General features: G+C 51.4%; 1 protein-coding gene across 1 annotated transcript; it reads left to right on the top strand.

Annotated features, from left to right (window-relative positions):
• Positions 1 to 531: 531 nt before the first annotated feature.
• NPFFR1 (neuropeptide FF receptor 1) lies at positions 532 to 20,409 on the top strand. The gene is made up of 4 exons (XM_047703637.1): positions 532 to 628; positions 14,015 to 14,329; positions 18,290 to 18,389; positions 19,530 to 20,409. Exons 1-4 carry the CDS (start codon positions 622 to 624, stop codon positions 20,407 to 20,409), a joined length of 1,302 nt encoding a protein of 433 aa, XP_047559593.1. The 5' UTR covers positions 532 to 621.
• Positions 20,410 to 22,627: the final 2,218 nt, after the last annotated feature.

Genomic DNA, 22,627 nt, shown 5'->3' with positions numbered 1-22,627 from the left:
TCACAGCTGCCTCTTATTTCTTTCTCAGGAGGAACCCAGGGTCCTGGACACCGGGGTGGGTGTCTGGGGGTCAAGCTGGGATGGGGCAAGGAGGAGGAGGAAAGGGAACAGGGACTGGGACGTGGGGCGCGGGGAGAGGTACAGAGTTAGTGGGCATTGCTGCCAGGGCTCCAGTGGGGTGTGTCCCCTACTTTGGAGGGGCGCTCGGCCCCTGCGGAGAGAGGTGCATGGGGAGGCGGGCCGGGGCGCAGCCGGCCGGGGCCGCTGCGGCGGGCACAGGCGTGCCGGTTGCCATGGCGACGGCGCCGTGCGAGCCCTCTCTCTCGCTCCCGCCAGGGGAAGCGCGGGGCAGCCGGCGGCGGGCTGCAGAGTGGGGCAGGCGGCTGCGCGGGGCTAACTCTGGGCCCCTAGGGGGAGTGAGACCCCGCGAAGGGCTTCTTCCTGAGGGCGCACGCACCGCCCCCCACCCGATCTCCGCCGGTATCCGCAGGGTCCCAGATTGGATCCCTGGAGCGCAGAGGTAGAGGCGCGGGCAGGCCAACCAGCGTCTGGAGACCCCCTCCCCCTGCCAGGGCGGAGGGGCCCGCTGTGCCCTCTCCAGAGCTGGCGGGAGTGGGCAGCATGGAGGGTGAGTGAGCCCGGAGCTGGGGCCGAGGGTGGGCTGAGGGTGGGAGTGGGTCAGGTACTGACTCAGGAGCAGTGAGCCAAGGGAGAGCGAAGGGGCTGGGGTACCTGATCACTGAAGGCTGTCCAGAGCCAGACACTGTGACAGTGTGTGTGTGTGCATGCGTGTGGTGTGTTTGTGTGTATGTGTGTGTGTATGACAGAGACAGAGAGACACTGAGAGACGCAGAAAGACTTAGAGTGCTCTGTACTGTGTGTGGTGTATGTGTGTGTGCCAGAGACAGAGACGGAGAGACAGAGAGAGGGAGAGACAGGTGCCTCCATGTACCTGAGCTTGGCCGCTGGCTTCAGTGGAACTGTGACCCATTGACTTTACCTGCTAGGAGTGGGAGTTCTGGGGGAGATGGAATTCCAGACAAGATTTCTTCCATGCAGAGAGAATTTTTCTCCCTGGAGAAAAGGTGGATTTATGGACCTGATCACCAGGACTCTAAGCAGGCATAAGGCTGCTTGCTCCAACCTTACCAAGTGGAGGTCCAGACTCCCATCTCAGCCAAGGTGGGCAAGGGAAACCATATTTAGGCTAAGAAACTGGAAGACTAAGAGCTGGTCTACTGGCCTCCTGGGCGTCTTTGGGGGTGGTGTCGAAACCTCTCTGTGCCACTGGTTCACCCACCTGTTGAATGGAGAAATTTACAGTTAGCTGGCTTCATAGGTGGCTGTGAGAGTAAAATAAGATAAGATGTGTTGAACAAATCCATACCGGTAAGAGAGGCTCCTTCCAGAGATAATAAAACCCTGAAATTCCAAGGAAGTAATTGCAAACACTGCTGGTGAGAAGGAAAAGAGTTTCACAGAACCTCTTGCATGCTGCGCTTATTGGATTTGAAAAGTGCACGCACACAAAGATGCAACAAGGAATGCATAACCCAAGATGAATCTGGAAGACTGGCAGGATCTGTAAGAACAGTGGTAGCAAAACAGCAGCGCCCGAGTGAACAGAAGCCGGGGGAAATTAACAAAGACAGAGCAAAGCTCTTTCAAAGTCCAAGTAAGAATATCATGAAGGAATCTGCTCAGGGCTGGGGATATGGGGTGTAATCTAACACACAAGGGAGGGCAAGCAGAGCAGAACACAGGCAATTTTATACCAAATGATGAAATAAAGAGCATAAGGAGGAAATTGAAAGCTAAGATAGGTGATGGTAAAAAGGCATCGAAGCCCAGACAAATGACATTCCGGGGATGGGGAGGCCTTGCGAATGTAATCACTGCCTTAAAGGAAATGACAATGAATAAAGGGAAACCAGAAAACTAAAGATGGGCAGATGTCCTGATTTTCAAAAAGGAAGCAAAGATAGATTTAGAGAAGAAAAAAAAATCTCTAAGCTGCTAAGGTTAATATCGGCCTCTATTAAAATTCCAGAGTAAATTATCAAACACGTAGTGAACATTTAGGAGACAATAAAGCCATGGAACATCTCGAAATTTTTTCAAAGGATGCCATCCTGTACGCTTGCAAAGAGATGAGACTGAGCATTTTCAGCTTAGTGCAAAACTGGAAACCATCGAGTTGTCCATAATTAAGTAAATTAAAGGATGAAACATCTGCAATGGGATAGTATGTAGACAGTAGAACTGCATTTAGGGTTTTATTTATGGGCATGAAAAGATGTTCTGTGCCTACTGTGAGTAATTTTTCAAAAGCAGGTTTTAGAACACATGTGTAGTATGATCCCCTTTTTGCAAAATTATGTAGGCTTATTATTGGATATATAGGTAAACCATATGCAGAGAGACATCTTCGTGTGGATTGCCCTGCCTCTGAAAGTGCACCCTAAGACAAGGGCTCGGGTCCGGGGAGTTTGATGCCTGAAAGCCGAGGTCTAGAGAGTGAGGTGGGAGAGGAAGAAAAATGGGTGCAGGAATGAACTGGGGCTTCACTGTGGGCATCTGAGGGCTCTATCCCTCTTGGGACCCTCTGGGCAGCATGCAAAAAATACCCAAGGTTTGCCTCACACCAGAAGGAGAGGGCCTGCTGTTTGCTCCTCTCTGCTGGTTGAGGGTTACCTCTTCTGCACTCCTAGAAGGTTCCTGTTCTTGGGTTCAAAGAAAGCAGAGCAGAGAGATGCCTGGGTGCAGGCTAGGCCAGGCACAGGAAGTACAAGGAACAGTCCACCACGGCTGGGATCTTCAGGCCGAGATGTGGCAAGAAGCATCCCCATACACACGGGCCCTGGAAGTTGCCCCGCATGTGAAATTTCAATGACATTCATTCTGTTCTTTCATAGCACTCAGAACTATTTCATAAGAAGCACATCATTTTTTACAAAACCAATTTTTTTTTTTGCAAAAAGAAAGAATATAACAAGAAGACCCAGTAGCAGTGTTCACTAAAGCAAATCAGACCAAACTCACCAAATTTCATCTTTCAGAGTGGGTTTCTGAGAGGAACAGAGATGGATTGCAGGATTTCAGCAGGACATAGCAGAGATCTTTGGTGAGAGCCCTGGAAAGTGATAGAAAGATGTGGGAAGGGGCTGGAGGACTGCCAGCAGGGCTTTCCTTAAAGGCTTCAGTGCAGCTTAGAGGTCCCTCGGGCTCTGGCCTTGACCTGACATTAAGTAATGTAGAGGGAAAATAAAAGGCATGCTTATCAGATCTCTGGATAAGAGCCACAACACCCACATGGCAACAGATTCAAGATTTGAGGCTATCTCAACATCCAGAGCAAAACCAAGAAAATGAAATGTAAACGTAAGTGGAAGGCAAAGTCCTTAATTCTGGTCCAAACAGTCAATTGTATACATTTAAGATGAGGGAGCTCTGGTTTGTATTCCTGGGCAATATAAGGGGGTAAATTCCTGGGCAGATGAAAGCAGACTGATGGTGTGGTGAGCCTAGAACCCCTTTCCCTGAAGAGCCCCTGGTGGTTCCAGTGGGACAAAGGTAGGGAAAAGGAGATGATCCTGGAGGCCAGGGGCTCACTTTTGCTCTCTGAAGCTCCAGGGAGCAGAACTAGGACAGGTAGGGGCAAGTTATACTAGACGATGCAACTCAGCTGTCAGGAAGAACTTTCTAGCACTCAAAATTGGCCTAGAAGCTATTTCCTCACCAGATCTCATGATCCAGCTTGGACAAGGGGGTCTGGTGGGGGCCTGAAGGGGGAATTCTTGGGTGGCTGGACCAAAAATAGGGCCTGGAGGGATCTTTGGGGGCCAGAAACCTTCTCCCAGGACCTGCAGGTGGACGCTGGGGTCCGCTGAGCCACCTGCAGAGTTTTTGGGGACTGCCAGGCAACAAACCCCATCAGACTTCCCACTGGCCTTGGCGGTGGTACGCAGGACTATAAGTCAGCAGAGCACAGCAAATCACCCCCACTCCCAGTCCCATCCCAATCTAGTGGCCCCTTTGGAGCCCGTGGCAGCCTCTCTAGCTGCTGCTTGGACCTGGGGGAGCTCTGTGGCTGAGGGAGGCCTGGAGGCTGAGAGGATGTAGGCTCATACTAGCTGAAGGTAGGTGTGCTATGGGGCAGTGGCCCAGGCGCTGGGAGAAGGTCACAGGAGAAAGGAGAAGGAGAGGAGCAAGCCAGCTGGTTTCCCTCCAGTGCCAGACACAGAAGTATCTTGGAGGTTCAAGTGGGTCCTGCTTTTCCATGCCCCTGGAGATGCTGCCAGAGGCATTGTGTCCTGTTATTTTTTGCAAAGCACTTCACGTCTTGGAGCAGCTCATCCAGATAAGGAAGTGGGCAGGGAGATAGCATCACCTCCATTTAAGGTGATAAAATTGGGCTTAGAAGGTGCAGCTTGCCGGGGCTTGAACTAAAGCAGGTCTGCTGGCTTCTGCACCAAAGACCCAGATTCTACCCAGATTCTAGGGACACTTAGGGCTGCCATCCACGTGGAGTCCAGCTCTCCGGCTATGTCCTGAGGACCTCTGCCCCTTCCTGTCTTATGAGACTCGGAATGGGCGGGGTCTCAGCTGCTGCTGGGGAAGCAGAGGCCAGGTAGGTAGATGTCTGATTCTCGCTGAAGCCATCTCTCTGTCCGAAGGCAGTCTGTCCTGCTTCTGGCAGTGACTTTGAGACAATAATTGCAGTAAATATTTCTGCTCCAGTCACTGGGTGGCCATTCCATTGCAGAGACCCCAGGTTATTAGAGCCAAGAGAGGACTGGGTAAGCTGTGGTCAACCCTGGTTTTAGAAATGAAACTGAGGCACAGAGAGTGGAACTGACAATGCAGCTAATTTCTATCAGATCTATTGAAGATACAAATAGAAAAGAATTCAATTCAGTCTCTCCTGAAAAACCTTTTGCTACTCTCTCTTTAATAACTGAAATTACACCACCAGAGCTTTGTTTTTCTTTCTTTTTTTTTTTTAAAGATTTTATTTATTTATTTGACAGAGAGAGATCACAAGCAGGCAGAGAGAGAGGGGGAACCAGGCTCCCTGCCGAGCAGAGAGCCCGATGCGGGGCTCGATCCCAGGACCCCTAGAGATCATGACCTGAGCCGAAGGCAGCGGCCTAACCCACTGAGCCACCCAGGCGCCCCGAGCTTTGTTTTTCTTTCCGATTTAAGGTTTGACTCCCTTTGAAATGCAAACACCAAAAAGAGACACTGCACTTTAAGCCATTATGAGTCATTTCCTCATCTGTGTGAACAAATTCATCAGACTCTTTCCTGAAAGAAGATCATGCTAGGAATGGGGAGAGAGAGTGCATAAGTAGCTTGGGACAGGGATGTTGAGGCTCCAGGCAGTGATGCCTGGTTGGGAAGTATTGGGTGGGGGAAGAATGGATCCCAAAGGAGTTGGCGCTCACTTCCATTACTTCTCGCTTGAGCCCAAGGTAGCCTGGCTCTGCCTCTGGCTATTGTGTGCCTGCTTCTTCAGGAAAGGTTTCAGATGACCCGTGTAGTATTCATGGTGTCAGCTTTGCAGCTGGAGCCTGAGAGAGGCAGGGACCCCTCAAATCAAAGATCCCCAGTTGCTGCAAAGGGACACTGGAGGTCGTAATAGATGGTCTGATAATACCAAGAGAGGATAAGAAAATGATCAGAGGTGGCAGAAAAAGTGCAGGGGCTGAAACTCAGACTAGGTCACCCAGCCTACTTGAGGGACCCTGAATCCTGGAGCCAAGGGCCTCCTGTGTTCTAAGAGCATGTCTCTGCTCTGAGCTTTGATTCCCTATCTGTGAAATGAAAAATTCTCCTTTCCTTGTCAGAGATAACTTGATGCTGTATAAAAAGTATTTCTTTTCATTTTTTTAGATTTTATTTATTTTAGAGAAAGAATGAGAGAGAGAGAGCATGAGCAGGGGGAGAGGGACAACCAGACTTCCCACTGAACATGGAGCCTGATGCAGGACTCAATCCCAGGACCTTGAGATCATGACCTGAGCCAAAGGCAGACGCTTAACCAACTGAGTCACCCAGGTGTCCCTGTATAGAAATTTATTTCAACAAAAAATGAAAACAGTATATATCAGAGCCTAGGGAATACAGCTAAAGCTGTCCTTAGAGGAAAATTCATAGCCTCAGGATCTGTATTAATTGCAACCATTTATTAATTGTCTGCATGGTCTATGCCCTGTGCCAGTTAGTGGGGATTACTCTGAAATGAAAGAGTCAAAGTTTCTGCCACTAAGACATTTCCACCTTCGTGGAAGAAAAAACATTTCTGTACATAGCTGAAATAGGAAACTGAACATGAGCAGTGCTACAGGCAGACAGAGAGGAAGTAATCATAGAACCTGGAAAGATGCTCCTGGGCATATGCTTGGCCTTATCTAGAGCAGGAGAGAGGAAAGTCTTTCCCCTTCTGCTCTTCCCTTAAATCTTTTCTACCCTTCTTTTTCTTTTCTTTTTTTTTTTAAAGATTTTATTTATTTATTTGACAGAGGGAGACACAGCAAGAGATGGAACACAAGCAGAGGGAGTGGGAGAGAGAAGCAGGCTTCCCACTGAGCAGGGAGCCCGATGCGGGGCCTGATCCCAGGACCCTGGGATCATGACTTGAGCCTAAGGCAGGTGCTTAACAACTGAGCCACCCAGGTGCCCCCTACCCTTCTTTTTCTTTTATTTTTTACTATTTTTAAAAGATTTTATTTATTTATTTATTTGACAGAGAGAGAGAGCGAGCAAGAGAGTTCAAGCAAGGGAAGGGGCAGAGGGAGAAGAAGCAGCAGGCTCCCCACTCAGCTTGAACCCAGGACCATAGGATCAGGACCTGAGCCAAAGGCAGATGCTCAACCGACTGAGCCATCCAGACACTCTCTTCTACCCTTATTTTTCTAAGGTCTGGAATTCCTCTAAGTGTGCTGAGAGTATAAGCTTAAGATGTGAGTAAAGAGCAGCTCAGTAACTTCAATTTTTACTGAGAGGTAAACAATTTGCATCAGAACCTTCTTTCCTGAATCCAGATTTTGATGAGTAAAACAGAGAAAACTGGAGAGCTCTAGAAGGAAGCGAGGAGAAATGAAAGGGGTTTAGAGTAGAAGGGAAAGTGCAGAAAGAGGCTAGTTTGGCTCCCATTGGCTGCCGCGGCAGCTCTTTAGCCATCGGCCTTGGCCTTTGTCAACCCAAAGGATTCTTAGGAGGCCCATCCATTTCTCCTCACCAACAAGGAGCTGGCTGGTGAGATCCCTGTTGCTGTGGTGGGTGCCTGGGATGTGGTGGGTTTTAGCTCAGCTGCCAGGAGGGAGGGAGGGAAGAAGGGAAGTGAGGTCTCAGGTCTCAGAAAGCCTCCCTCCTCAGCAGTGATCTCCCTACACACCCACCTTTCCCTCACCTGTCTTGCCCAGGCTGGTTTCCTTGGGGATAAACCCAAATGAGCTGGAACCTCTCTGTCACCCCTTGGTCCCCTGCAGCTGCCTGGTGGAGAGCTAATATAGCCAAGACACAGCCCTTATTTAGGTCTGTGAGGCCCTTTATAATTTTACTCTGATATCTTGCTGAGCCTTATCTAACAACGCCATGAGGTGGGGGGATACAAGAAGTCCAGGCCGTCCACTTTTAAAAGCCAAGAACAACACAAGGAGGTGACGGGGAGCTCCCAAGTTCACAGAGGAGTACCAAGGGGTGGCATGCAGGATGGAGCTCCCCCATCAGCAGTCCCCAAACAATCCCAAACTAAATACACCTCCTTGTCAAAACCGCGCAAAAGCAACTTTAGGACAAGTTCCTAAGCTAAGCTTTTCCTTCAAACCAAGTTAGCCCCCACCAGCCCCTTTTATACGGAGTGACCACCACTGGGCCAACTCTCAAAGTCATGTTTTCTGACTGCAAGGTCAGTGTCCTTTCCTGTCTGCGCCAGCAAAGGCTCCGTGGAAGATCGTGTGGCCTGTGAGACGAAGCATAGGGAGGGCTGGAATCTGATCTGGGGAGCAGGAATCCTGGGGCTTTCTATCCTACCCAGCCACACCCCTTCCAGCTGTCCCTGGGGTTTTGAACCTGGACTCCCCAGATTCCGAGGAGGCCCAGGGATGACCAGCTTTGATCTCCTTGTATTAGTCAAGATGATAGGCTGCAAGCAACAGAAACTGTTTCTGGCTAATTTAACCAATAATGCAAATTTATTGGAAGAGTAGGGGCGGATCATCCAACAGAAGGAAAAGCTGTGTTATTGAGACTCAGAGTCAAATCTGAAGCAGAAGAGGTCTGATCAGCTATCCTTTGGCCAGGGGCCATTGCAGACTCCTGACTGACAATCTCTCTAAAGGGCCCACAGAGAGGGCTTGCTCCCTAAGGCCAGAAGGGGTAATGGGGTCGAGGTGAACCACAACCGCAAATGTCTGCAGTTCCCTTGAAACTGAATAACCAGTGCGCTTTTTTTTTTTTAAGATTTTTTTTATTTATTTGACAGACAGAGATCACAAGTAGGCAGAGATGCAGCGGGGGGGGGGGGGGGGGGGGGGGAAGCAGGCTCCCTGCTGAGCAGAGAGCCCGATGTGGGGCTGGATCCCAGGACCTTGAGATCATGACCTGAGCCAAAGGCAGAGGCTTTAACCTACTGAGCCACCCAGGCGCCCATCAGTGCACTTTTTGAGAAACGATCCAAAGCTGCCAAAGGCTGTGGATTCTGTCTGGACAGGAGGCATTCCTTGGCCTATCAGGACAAAGCTCTAGGAAAGCATCTGTGAAGTGAATTCAGATGCGTCAGAGACTCGGAGAGTTTGGCAACTCCCACAATGCCAGGCACTGACTGTAAGCACCTCGGGAGGCAGGGACTTGGAAATTCAGTGGTTCTGTCCTTGGAAATCACCAGGGGAGCTTTTCAGAAAAATACCAGTGCTGGGACCCCTAGAGATTCTGATTCATTTGGGGGCGGGAGTTCTGTATTGTTAAAAGTCAGGTGATTCTGACTTGAGTCAGAGTTCAGAACCACTGATGCAGTCAGTTTAAAATCACACTTATCAGAGCTTCCTTCTGATTAGAAAGGTCAGAATGCAAGTTAGCGAACAGGAAAATAAAAATCACTTGAAACCTCCCTGTGGATAAATACTATTCTCCTTCTTCTTCTTCTTGTTTTTTTTTTTTTTTTTTTTTTTTGTCATTTGTTCACACACACGTACACACCCTTTTATATAGAATCCAGATTTATAATATATACTATTTTGTAGCTATTACAACCCAGGTTCAGTATTTCCTCCCACACCATCAGATCTTATCCCCTGGGAGAAGTCCCTAGAAGTGGAATGGCTGGATCCTGGAGCAGGTCCCTTTTCAGGGCGCTGGATGGATGTGCCCCAGCTGCCAAGGGTTGAGGGGCTTTGTGCCCTCCCCGTCCCCCCAGGGCACAGTCACCCGCTGACCATCGCTGAGCACTTTTCTTCTCTGACAATCTAATCGATGAAAACGTTGTTCTTTGAAATTGCCTTTTTTGAATCACAAACGAATTTAAACTTTTTGTCTTACGCGTTTATCAGCCATTTGTGCTGTTCCTGTGTTGTAGCCTTCAGCAGGTCCCTGGCGCCTCTCCATCCAAGTCGAGGTCCCCCAGGAGGCTCTCAGGAAGTGGCTCTTGAATGGTGAGCCCCAGGTCTCTGGCCGGGGGTGAAGCTCCCTGTGGTACTAGGAGAGATCAGCAGGTGGCGATAACGATGACTTTATTAGTGGGAACTGCTGAGAATTCCGGGAAGCAAATACCCAGTCTGATTCCGTGCTCAGGACCGTGGTTTTGGTGGTGTTTTCTCTCCCGCACATCTTTCGGGCTTGGCGGGGAGGTCCAGACCAAGAGCATCATAAAGATCTCGTCCTCACAGTTGTGTTGTTGACACTGTTGATACTGTTGGTTAGGAGCCAAAGTGCATGGGGCACTGAGGTCTTCTCGCCCATCATCTCTTTGGCTCTCACCGCACCTCTTTTCATTCGTGTGAGCTTATCCCCATCTTACCAGAACTCTGATTTCCAGAGAGGGGACGTGCCCTGTGCTAGGTCCTAGCTAGGAACTGTGTGTTTCCATTTTCAAGATGGGAACCCTGAGTTCCCCCAGAGGGGAGGCGGTGTTTCAGTCCGTTGGGCAGGCTGTGACAAAACACTGGTGTGAGGGGCTTCAAAACAACAGAAACCTGTTTCTCACAGTTCTGGAGGCTGGAAGGTCTAAGGTCAAGGTGCAAATTTGATGTCTGGTGAGGCCCCAATTCCTGGTTCACACACAGCCCTCTTTCTGCTATATACCCAGGGAGCTCCCTGGGGTCTCCTTCATAAAGGTGCTAATTCCATTCATGACAGCTTGCCAGTGGAATTTAAAAGGCTCCGTCTCCAAATACCATCCCACAGGGGAGTAGGTTTCAATTTGTGAATTTTGAGGGGACACAGAGTGGACACAGTCAGTTACCTGGAGGCACCAGGAAGGAGACAGGAAAGAGGACTGGGACTTCCCATTTGGGGTGTGTCCACTATTTCCAGAGCCTTTGGTCCAAGCCCTTTGAATCTGTGGTTCTCAAACTGGAGTGTGCTATCAGAATCACCTGGGAAATGTGTTAAAGCAGTTGGGTTCAGGTTCCCTAGATCAGAGGTGAAGCCCGAGATCCTTTCATTTCTAAGTTCGCAATGCAGATGCTGCTGGCCGGGACCACCCATGGAGGTATCAGTGTACCCCCATCTTCTCTCTGGCCCTGGGCTTTCCGTGGCCCAGGGCTTGCTGGATCTCTGAGATCATCAAAATGCCTTGGAGGCAACCACGATTATATCCTGAGACCTCCAGGAAGCTCCTGGGGTAGGGGAATGACTTAATTGGGTTCAGTGGATAAGATTTTCACCAGCTTTAATGTATCCACAAGGGCCCTTGTCCAGAAAGAGCAAGTCCAGGGTGTTAGTGAGGTCTCTGGATGCTGCTATGGATCCGCTGGAGTCGGAGGGCTGCCTGCTCCCAGCTCAGCTCACCCCAACCGAGGAGAGTTGCTAGGAATCCTCCCCGAGAAAGGAACATTCTGCAATGCTACAACTGGCACTGAGGGTGGGGACAGACGCCCAGCCCAGAGGAGTGTCTAGAGATGGGCAGAGTCACTTCTGGGCACTTCTCAGGACAGAGTGCAGAATATGAGCTCCCTAAGCAGTTTTCTGAGGCCAAGTGAAGAGCAGGGACAGACAGACTGGAGTCTCGTGAGGCAGATTGTGTCAATTTCCTCTACATGCGCACACGCGCAGATTTCTTTGAATCATGGGGACCGATCCTGAGCTGATCTGGGGCTCAGGAGGAGTGAGCTGCCTGGGGAAGCTCCCAACAGACTCTTGATGGGGTTCCTTCCAGAGGAGCCCCTGAAGGCCTTCCAACACCAGCATGTCACCTGTCACCTGGTTTCAGAGTCCATCTTCCCTTCCTTTTTCCCTTCACGCAACTATGTATCCATCCACCAACCATGTACTGAACACTGATGATAGGCAGGCACTGATGAGTCCCTGTGGATTGGGCTGCCAACTGCTCTTCAGGACCTGACTTTCAAGGGTGGGGAAGAAAGCCCAGTCAACCTGAAAACAAAGAAAATATTGACAGCTGGAGGAGAAGAAAGAAGACGTTGTGAGAGATAACAAATAGGAGGGCCCCTACTTGAAATAGAGCAACCGGGTCAGGCTTCTCTCTGAGAAGACAGCCTAGTCTAAGCGGAGAGGTAAAGGGGAGGAGGAGGCAGGAGCAATAGAAAGGGGTAAAATCCTTGGGGCCGGAGAAAGTAGGCATGTGTAGGAGCCAGCGCAAGGTGTCCAGAGTGGAGTGGGCAAACGGGCATGTGGCAGGGGGTGAGGTCAGAGGTGGCAGCAGGAATCAGAGCACAGAACATCCGGGCAGTCGAAGTCAGAGCTTGGACAGTGAGGGGTCTAGGCCATAATCCTTAGTGGCTGCTGCCAAAACCATTGGTGAACAGCTAATAGGATCACCTCCATTGGAAGAGCATGGGTCTCTTGATTTCAGGTTTGTGAGTTCAAGCCCCACGTTGGGTAGAGAGATTACTACAAATAAATAAACAACCTTGTAAAAAAATTATCTAGCGATCAGGGAATTTGTAAGCTGGATGCTGGGCAATTGATAATATGAGACATCGTTTTCAATTTTGTTAGGTGGAACACTGACTGATACTCCAGTTACGTGAAGATTTTTTTAGTACTATCTTTTAGTGATACGAACGGAAATGTTGACGGATGAAAGGAGGTGATGTGCTATTCCAAAGAGAGGTGGGGGTTAGGATGAAATCAGATTAGCCTTGGACTGATTGTTGTTGAAGGTAGAGGATGTATGCGTGGGAGCTCTTTATACTCTTCTCTCTTGTAATAGTTCATTAAGCTGCATACTCTTGTGTATGTCCACGATACCATTCTCTCTTGTCCAAGCTTGACTTCTTCCGTAGTAACATAAAGGTGTTTGGGGGCACCTGGACGCTCGCGAGCGGCTAAGCAGGGGGCTGGCACCTCTTCCTCTCACTGTGCCCCAAAAGCCCACAGCATCTCCACCTCCACCAGCAGGCCCTCCACCTGCTCCCCTACTCCCCTCCGCTGCTCCTGCTGGGACCTCCAGCCCTGGTCATGCCAGCTCCTTGGCCCCAGAGCGTCTCTAGCCTCCAGATCCCAAGCCTCCGGTGGGTCTCCAGGCTAGTGGCTTAGCTCTGGATGTGACAGAAGACTCTTCATCCCCTGGAACAGGCTACATCCAGTCCCAGAGGAAGGCGGGAGGAGAGTTTACGAGACGGTATCATGAGTCACCACATTTAATGGCTTCCCAGAGGAGCTGTGGTCAGACCTGGAACTGCTCCTTCCCACAGGTGGCTGGGTAGGCACCTGCTAAAGCCTGGATGGGATCCAGAGACACACGGAGCGGAACCACCTCGGAGACATACTCCCGAGCTCCCAGCAGAATGTAGAAGAACCCCTCTGATCTCAGTTCTCCCATTTCAAATGGGGCCCATACCTCACAGGTTTCCCTCAGGGGTTAATTGGGAGGGTTAGACAAAATAATGCATCTGTAAGTGTTTTGTTAAAGGCTGTGCGAATGAAGCTATAGAGACCATGGTGGGAGAGAGTGAAGGATGCGTGGTAGCCTTGGCTTTGGATGGTCTTCTGGTAAATTTCGTGTGTGCCTTTGCTCCTTACCCAGGTTCAGAGTCCTCTTCCATTAGCCCTTCCTTTACTGCCTTCTTGCCTTTCCCAGCTAAAATTCTGTGGAGGAGCTGAGGAGGGGCAACAAAGATTTTGAGGGTATAATAGTCAGGAGACTATTTCAGGAGAAAACAGGTGGTGGGCTCAGAAGACTCTAAGAGAGGGACTTTACAGGGGGAAGGGGAGGGTGAGAACCAGCAAACAATGGGCAAGGACTGGCACTGGCAATCACAGGAAGCTGTGGTGCAAGGAGAGAACATGGTGTCACTCTGGCCCCAGAAGAGCTGGAGTCATGGGATAGGGTCACCTAACAGGAGCTGTATCCGTAAAGACAGCCCTGCAGGCAGAACTGGGCCAGGCAGGGAGGGAGTCGGGAGACAAATGCCCTGATGTCTGTCTTCTCCCGTCCCTCAATCTCCTTCAGTGCTTTCCATTGGCTGAACGGGGTCAGAAACCAGAGGGCAAGGGAACCTGGCCGATGTAGTTCTTAGAGGTCAGCCTCTGGGGCAGACAGCAGGGCTAACAAGTTCGGAGCCCAGATGGGGCAGCAGGGTGGGCCTTATGGGAATGGAGAAGAGCCAGCATTGGGAAACGAGTTCTGGACGGGACGAGACAAAGGTATGAGATCAGGGTTTGGGTGCTGTGGGTTGAAAGTGCATTCAGTGGCTGTTGCAGTTGAGCCCCTAATTGGGGTACTGGGGCATGGTCGGGATTTGGAGCACAGGACAGTGTCACCAGGGGCAAGAAGTCAGTCATCTCCTCTTTGCCTACGATCCTGACCAGTATGCTCCTTTGCTTCTAGGGGAGCCCTCCCAGCCTCCTAACAGCAGCTGGCCCCCAAGCCAGAACACAAGTCAGGCCAAGGCCACCCCAGCTGCAAATCTCACCTTCTCCTCCTACTACCAGCACTCCTCCCCAGTGGCAGCCATGTTCATTGTGGCCTACGTGCTCATCTTCCTCCTCTGCATGGTGGGCAACGCCCTGGTCTGCTTCGTTGTGCTCAAGAACAGGCACATGCGCACCGTAACCAACATGTTCATCCTCAACCTGGCCGTCAGCGACCTGCTGGTGGGTATCTTCTGTATGCCCACTACCCTCGTGGACAACCTCATCACTGGTGAGTGGAGGCAAGGGAGGGAGGCAGCGGGAGCCCCCGCCACCCCCGAAATCATTGCTTGGCCTGGTCTCTTGGCCAAAATGTCATTGTCTCAAACTCCCCAGACAGTCTTGTGGCTGAGGGATTAGGTTAAGAAATAACAGATACAATGAATTAATTATTCTCTTCATGGCGGTTGTATGACTTACTCTTCCATCGTTAACTAATCCTCATACCAATCCAATGAATTATGCGTTGTTGTTATTATCCTGATTTTAAGGGATGGGCAAACTAATGCTCAGAGTGATGAGGGACAGGTCTGTAGTTACACAGCTAAGTATCCACTCCCATGTCCTCACACCCGTATTTCTAATCACTACACCATTTAGTCTTACTCTCCTGGGTAGCTCCTCTGGGCAGAGCTAGAACCCACAGGTTTCCTCTGAACATGGACCTAATAATCCACTTATTTGAGTTGTTCTCCAACCAAAGAGAGATCGGTCCTTCAGGTAGTGAGCTCCCTGTCACTGGGAGTATCCAAGTAGAGACTGGCTGGCCATTCAGTGGTGACTTGGTAGAAGGAATTGAAGCAGAACTAAACCACTTAACCTCTAAATTCCTGCCTGTTCATCCCACAAATGGCAGAAGGCTCACACTGTCGTCTACTCTCCCTCATGTGATTTAGTCTTTCTTGTTTCAGAATAAGGTTACTCAGACCCTGAGACTCTAGTTGGGGAATGACTGGTTTCCAGAGCCATGGAGATGCCTAGAGATCTGAGCTTGTGGGCTCTGAGCTCCGAGCGCCAGGGAGCTCAGCTGCAGAGCCTGGATCGCTCCAGTGGGAGTGACTTACCTGACTTTGGGGCAGGGGAGTCACAGCCTGGGTTTTTGTAGATTTCAGGATCCAGGAAGTAGAGCCAGAGCCATCAGCTTTCCTTTGAGTGCGCTGGCTCTGTCTGGAGGGACCGTCACTCACAGCTGGATCTCAGGTTCCGCCAGCGCTGCTGAACATAAACTGTTCATCTTTCTCCTTCTCAGCACACCTAGACCTACACATAGGTGTGCACACACACATACGCAGAGGTGCACAACCTAGAGGCGCGCACGTACACACGCACTAGTTAACAATGACACGGTGAGGCCATTAGTTGGTTACAGAGGTGTCTGCCAGCCCTTTTCACCCGTCTACGTTTAAAAAATTGTTGGAATAACACATTCACATGGTTCAATCGTCAAAAACTATCAAAAGGTTTCCAGAGAAAAATGTGGCTTCCATCCCTGTCCTCTGGCCTCCCTGCTTCTCTCCTGGGAGGAAATCAGTATGGCCAATTTCTTGTGTTGCTTTCCAAAAGTATCTTTTCTTAAGACTTTATTTGTTTGATGGAGAGAGAGAGCTCAAACAAGCAGTGAGAGCGGCAGGCAGAGGGAGAAGCAGGCTCCCCGCTGAGCAGGGAGCCCAAGGCAGGACTCCGTCCCGGGACCGTGGGATCATGACCGGAGCCGAAGGCAGATGCTTAACTGACTGAGCCACCCAGGTGCCCCTCTTTCTAAAAGTACTTTTATCCAAGAACAAGCAAATTAAGGACACGCTGGCTTCCAAAACAGTCAGTTCTGCATCTTTACTTTTTTCTCCAGCTTAAAAATATAGTGTGTAGATTGTAAATAGGATTTATTAAAATCCGTTTACATGGAGTTATTCCATATTGATAAATAAAAGAGTTTTTCATTCTTTTTGCCACTGCCTGGCATTCCATTCTATGAACGTACTGTAACTCACTTAGCCAGGCTCTTTCTGATGGGTATCTAGGTTATTTTTAATGGACTCTTCTGCAATAGAACAAACCTTTGTACAGCTAGCGTTTCTTTTTTCTTTTTTGGAAGGAAGGTGCAAAAGGTTGAATTATTTACATCTGCTGCTCCCGGTGCTATGTAACTTCATTCTGTTGTAAAGACCCTCATTTATTTTTTATCCTTTCCCTTCTGTGGCCCTACCCGACTATATATTCCCTTCCTTGCCCTCTAGGCAAACATTCTACTCAACATAACGTATGTCTTTTTACTTGTATGCCTTCTTACAAATTGTGCATTGCAAATGTGTGCACATTTTACATTGAAATATTTTTGTCCAGGTACAATTTAATATGCACACAAATCCTCTTCCTTTTGTGGACAGTTCCACAGGTGTCGAGGGCCATACACAGTCATGGCGCTACCACCACGGTCAAGATAAAGAACAAGGTCATCTCCCGCCTCCACCCCCCAACTACTCCCTTGTCATTTTTCTGGGTCAGTGTTTTCCTAGTTATTCTTGTGGGTCTGTTGTTAATTTGATGGTGTGGTTTGGTGTTACAGAACTCATTCTTTTTCTGACCTTTGCCACTAAGGCTTCTATTTGCTTTGCCCTGCGGACATCTCACCTGCTATTGCTAAGAGCTCCCTGCTGCGCTCCTGGATGGGGGGTACTTCTGCCCCATTTTACCCTCTGGTCTCCTAGGGATGGACACCCAGTGTCCTCTACTCAGTGGTGGGCTAAAGCCAGCTGCCTGGGTCAGTGACATCATGGTGGTAGTAGGAACTTGGCCATGTGGGGAGGTATTGGACTTGGCAAATGCTATAAATCAGAGCGTTTTTTTTTTTAAAGATTTTTATTTATTTATTTGACAGAGAGAGATCACAAGTAGACGGAGAGGCAGGCAGAGAGAGAGAGAGAGAGGGAAGCAGGCTCCCTGCTGAGCAGAGAGCCCGATGCGGGACTCGATCCCAGGACCCTGAGATCATGACCTGAGCCGAAGGCAGCGGCTTTAACCCACTGAGCCACCCAGGCGCCCCAGAGCATTTTTTAAATTTAAATTTAATTTTTTTAAGAGCTGATTTACCAGCACACCAATGCCTCCCACTCTCCAGCACTATGAACAGTTGGACTACGAGGGAATGCGTCTGGGATATGAACTTGGGAGAGGACTTGCTGAATCAGGACATTTGCATGTTCCTGCTTTTCTAAAACAGAATCAGATGCTCTTCATGGTGATGTGGGCTTTCGTGATGTTCCCCAGCACCCACACCAAACTCTCACACTCACCCATAGTGATTCAGGGGCAAAGAGACAGGAAACCAACTAACTCATGACCCCTCAGCTCTCTCATCTGTAAACAGGAGGTCACATTAAGGTTGTTGGGAGGATGGAGCGAGACAGTGCCTGGCACTCTTAGCAAGCATGCAGGCAGAAAGGTAACTGGGGGTTGCTGCTGGGGAAGGGGGGACCAGCCTTGGGAGAGGGCTCCTGTGGCCAGGCACAACAGACAGAATAGGTGGGACCCCCCAGACCTACAGGGGCAGAGACACCAGGCAGTGACCAATACATGGCCTCAAGGAACAAAGATGTGGATCCGCTATCAGTCCTGAGGCCAAGTCCTGGTCTCTGGACAGAGCGAAAGCCTGGGAATCAGAGCAAGACACCGGCGAGGCTAGATCTGCTTAGTGTCTCCCCCACCTGGGAGTCAGGCTCACTCAGTCCCAGTGGTTCTCAACTCTGGCCTCCACTCAGATCCCTTGCATAGATCTGAAAAGTACTGATGTCCAGTCCCACCCCTAGAGATGCTGATTGTAATTGGTCTGGCATGGTCAGGGCACTGGCTGTTTTCAAAGCCCTCAGGTGATTCTAGTGAGTGGCCAGGGTTGAGAACTGCTGGCCTAGAACTTGAGGCAGGGTTACGGGAGCAGAAAGCCAGACTAGGCCTGGCTGGGTACAGAGCTCCTGGAGAGAAATCACTAGTCAATATAAAGACTGTCTCTCTAACAGTGAGAACTGACCACAGTGGTATAGACTGGTCAGTTTGTCGCTTCTGGAAGTGCGTAAGCAGAGGATGACCACCTAGCAGGACATGGAGGAAAGATCAGAGCCACAGAGGGGCCTAAATGGCCCAAGGTCTCCATCTCTTTGTGGATGAGACACTCATTCTGTCGTGGACTCTGTCATTGCAGGGTGGCCCTTTGACAACGCCACATGCAAGATGAGCGGCTTGGTGCAGGGCATGTCCGTGTCAGCATCCGTGTTCACACTGGTGGCTATTGCTGTGGAAAGGTGAGAGGGCTCCTGGCTGGGTCATCCTCGGCCGACAGGGGCCCAGCTCTAGGAAGAGTCACCGTCTCCACTGTTGTGCCGACCAGGAGGCTGGGACTGAACCGTGAACCGTAAAGGGAGGGGCTGTGGGGCTGGCTGCTCTCTACACTTAGGGGACCTGCAAAGAATACCACCACCTTCGTTTAGAAGGCTGGGAGGCAGCTCCTGTGAAGGTTTACTAGGGATTCCTGGGTCCTATGAGAGCTTGAGGGCAGTCCTTGTTTCCTGAGCATAGAATCTTGCCACCCAGGAGTCTGAGCAAGGAAAATCAGTTTCAGGGTGGGGGTGTGGGGGTGTGGTCAGAGTGTGGCCCTGCTCCTTCACTGCCCTTCCCCACTCCTCCCAAGCCCACCTGCAGCCTCCTTGCTGGTCCCTGGCAGCCCAGGCCTTCCTAGCTCCCCATCTACCCCTTCCTTACCTCAAGCTACTTCTGGTCTCTTCCAGCCCTTGATTGCATCAGATTATCTGATTAGACTGAGTGGGTTAATGGAATGGAGCCAGGGGTCAAGGAAGCTTCGCAAACAATAAAACTGACTCAAATGCATGCCATAGGTCCTCCTGCCCTCATCCCACCTCCGTGAGCTCTTGCACTAAGAGTTCCTCTGGGCATTTTTCCCCAGAGCATGGGAGGCAGGCAAGGATGCTGGCCCATAGGGACAGCCGGTCATGTAGAGTCGGTCGCTGAACACCAGGGGTTTTCTGGAGAATCCCTGAACAGCTAAAAATGTTCTTTGATGCACCTACCTAATCAGCCTACTGGAGGACAGAATGTGCAGGCTGATCCTTTTGCTAGCTGCCAGCTAATCAGCCTACGCCCCCGAAGTGCACAGACAGGATTGTTTCTCACATCTCCCCCAGTTCCTTCCCCCTTCCTGGTTTTGCCTTTGTTCCTCAATACCGACTCCCTTGCAGATGAGAACCAACTTGCTTGCCAAAGAACCTGAACTTCCTGAGCTGCCCATGGAAGCTGCCGACGGTGCCTACACACCTCCAGCTCCCACCAGGGGTAGCTTCCCCCCCCCCCCCACCCCTCTTGGAGGTGGGGAGAGAGGGACCCTGGGGCCGGTGGCGAGCTGGCTTCTCTTTCCTCCCTGCCCTCAGGTTCCGCTGCATCGTGCACCCTTTCCGCGAGAAGCTGACCGTGCGCAAGGCGCTGGTCGCTATCGCGGTCATCTGGGCCCTGGCCCTGCTCATCATGTGTCCCTCGGCCGTCACGCTGACCGTCACGCGCGAGGAGCACCACTTCATGGTGGACGCCCGCAACCGCTCCTACCCGCTCTACTCGTGCTGGGAGGCCTGGCCTGAGAAGGGCATGCGCCGGGTCTACACCACCGTGCTCTTCTCGCACATCTACCTGGCGCCGTTGGCGCTCATCGTGCTCATGTACGCGCGCATCGCCCGCAAGCTCTGCAAGGCCTCCGGGCCCGCGCGCGCCGGCGGGGAGACCGCGCCCCAAGGCCGCCCGGGGGCCCGGCGCAGGGCCAGGGTGGTGCACATGCTGGTCATGGTGGCGCTGGTCTTCACGCTGTCCTGGCTGCCGCTCTGGGCGCTGCTGCTGCTCATTGACTACAGCCAGCTCAGCGAGCCTCAGCTGCACCTGGTCACCGTATACGCCTTCCCCTTCGCGCACTGGTTGGCCTTCTTCAACAGCAGCGCCAACCCCATCATCTACGGCTACTTCAACGAGAACTTCCGCCGCGGCTTCCAGGCCGCCTTCTGCGCGCAGCTCTGCCTGCCGCCGTGGGCTGGCCCCAGGGAGGCCTACTCCGAGCCGCCGCCCGGGGAGCTCCTGCGCGCCCGGCTCTCAGCCGAGGGGCAGCCCAGCGACTCGGGCCTGCCCTCCGAGTCCGGCCAGAGCAGCGGGGCAGCCCGTTCTGGCCGCCTCCCCCTGCGCGGGGGCCGGGTGGCCCATCATGGCTTGGCCGGGGAGGGTCCTGGCTGCGGCCACCTGCCCCTCACCATACGGGCATGGGATATCTGAGTGGTACTGGGAGGGCGGGCCCTTGATCCCGAGGGGACGGGGTGGGGTGCCTGGACAGGATAGCAACGGGGGTAGTGAGGGGAAGCGGTGCCGCATGCCTCCTTCTCCCCTGCAGGACGGTGGCAGCGGCTAGAGCTATCTGGTCTACTGCTTTCCACCTCAGAGAGACGGAAGGAGCCGACTTCCCAGCAAACCCTTCCTCCCCTGTCAGACTCCGCACACACCCTCTCGCTGAATCCTCACAACGCTTTGGAAGTAGGTCTTCTTTCCCCTTCTACGGATGCGGGTGTGAAACTGAGGACCCAAGAGGGGGTGTGGCTAGCCTGGGCTCTCAGCGGGGGAATCTCCTGGGAGCCTGACGCCAGGGCCTGGAGGGACATCTCCAGCAGTCTCCAGGAAGGCCGGTTAAGGTGAAATGGGTGAATCCTAGTGACATGGCTGGGAAAGAGCAACAAGAAAGTTGTCCTGCCCATTTGTCACGTCGTGTTCGTATTCTGGAATTCCTTATGTGTTACCTAAGCACCTCTGCTTCACCCTCTCCTAGGAGAACACGGTGTGCCTCTCCTGCCCACTCCCTGTAGATTTGTTCCAAGACGTGTTCTGGGCCATTCTCTTTTTCCCAGAGTCCTACAATGGGACATCACATCTGAGCAGCTGCACAGGGAGTGTCCTTTGCAGACACTTTGGGTCTTGCCCTTTGGGTCCCTGCCCGGAGGAGAGAAGAGGGGGTACTGTCCTCCTTCCTCTCCTCATAGGGCCTCCTGTTATCACCCAGCCTCCCCCCACCCCCGAACTTTCAAGGTGACAGACGATGTCAGGCCACGTGGAGGCCTCTGTTTACTTATTCACGGACAGGAGGAAGGGAAAGTGCAGTACCTACTTTCTGCTTCTGGAAATACATCAGTCCACTGGAGCTGGGAGCACAAAGCCTTCCCACGCTGCCTGGTTCCCACAGGGAGTTGGCCAGTCAGAGCTCAGGTGGCCTCAGGGTCTCCTAGAGGTCAAACTCTACACCTTTCCCTGGTACAGATAGCTCCTGTCCTCTGAAAACAGATGGAGACCAGGAGGCCCTTTGTTTTTTTCTATCACTCAGGACACTTGCATCACCTTGAAGAAACGAAGCTTCTCTCGGGGAGGTGGGAGGAAATGGGATTGCCTCAGTGATTGCTGCATGGCCCCGATAACCTGAACTTCATTGGACATTTCCCCCCTCCTCTCTGTAGAAAACACGATGTTGCTAGAATGTCCGTGTTTGGCAAATGACTATTTCCAGGGCTCAGTCCAGAGAATGCCGCTCGGAGGCTTGTTGGTTTTTGTAAGGGACACGCAATGACTTAACCCTGTTTTACTCCCTCGAAGTACTGGACAAAGGGAGCAGATGAAACTTCGGAGGGCTTGTACAGTACGTTCTCTGAGCATGTCCCCAGACACTGTCTTGTTGGATCCATGTGATCAAGGTTGTTGTCGCCGTTCCACAGACAGAATAACCGAGGACACAAGGGCCCGAGGTCACAGGCCACAGAGTGGCAGGATTTGGATTAGAATCTGTCTTCTGTTGGTTTCTTCCCACACTGCTGCTCAGGGAAGTGGATTGGGCCTAATGGGGAGGAGAACCAGACTTCCTACAAAGGTTTTCTGCCTGACAGTGAACCAGAACATTCATGAAGCTAGGAGTCCTTCAAGCTGTCAGTCTGGGAGATGGGCATCTCTTGTGTCTACTCTTGTAATATCCAGACTAAATAGTTCTGTGCACAATATCCATAACCCATGTACTGGGCAGGCCCCCGACAGCCCAGTCCTGGTATCCAGGGGTGATGAAGGAGGGTCTCTGAAGAGGGTAGGCCATCCTGTCACTCATTAGCTAGTGCACCGATGGTCCCCATTTCTGGTGTTCTTTGTTAAGTGTCACATAGGCCAGAGAGTTCCTGGCTGCTAATTGTGAAGAACTCTGTCTCCAGACTCTAAAATTTGGCTGGAGAAAGGGCCATCTCAAACCCCAATGCTGGTCCCTGTGGCTGGGGGGGATCTGTCCGGAGACACCGTCTGGTTTCTCCTCTGGCATGTGTTTCTCCTTTAGCATGCCCTCCCCAACCACAAAATCACAGCCTCTATAGCGGGGGGAGAACAGAGTGCTCACCTCGGCCAACCTTTCCACCAAGGCCCCTTTTGTTTTATTTCCCCCAAAAAGATGCCGTGCTTTGCAAGATTGGGTCTGCCA

Source organism: Lutra lutra, chromosome 14 (assembly GCF_902655055.1).
Source record: "Lutra lutra chromosome 14, mLutLut1.2, whole genome shotgun sequence".
Taxonomy (NCBI): Eukaryota; Metazoa; Chordata; class Mammalia; order Carnivora; family Mustelidae; genus Lutra; species Lutra lutra.
Note: the sequence above shows the minus strand (reverse complement) of the source record. Positions and strands in the feature narration are given on the sequence as shown.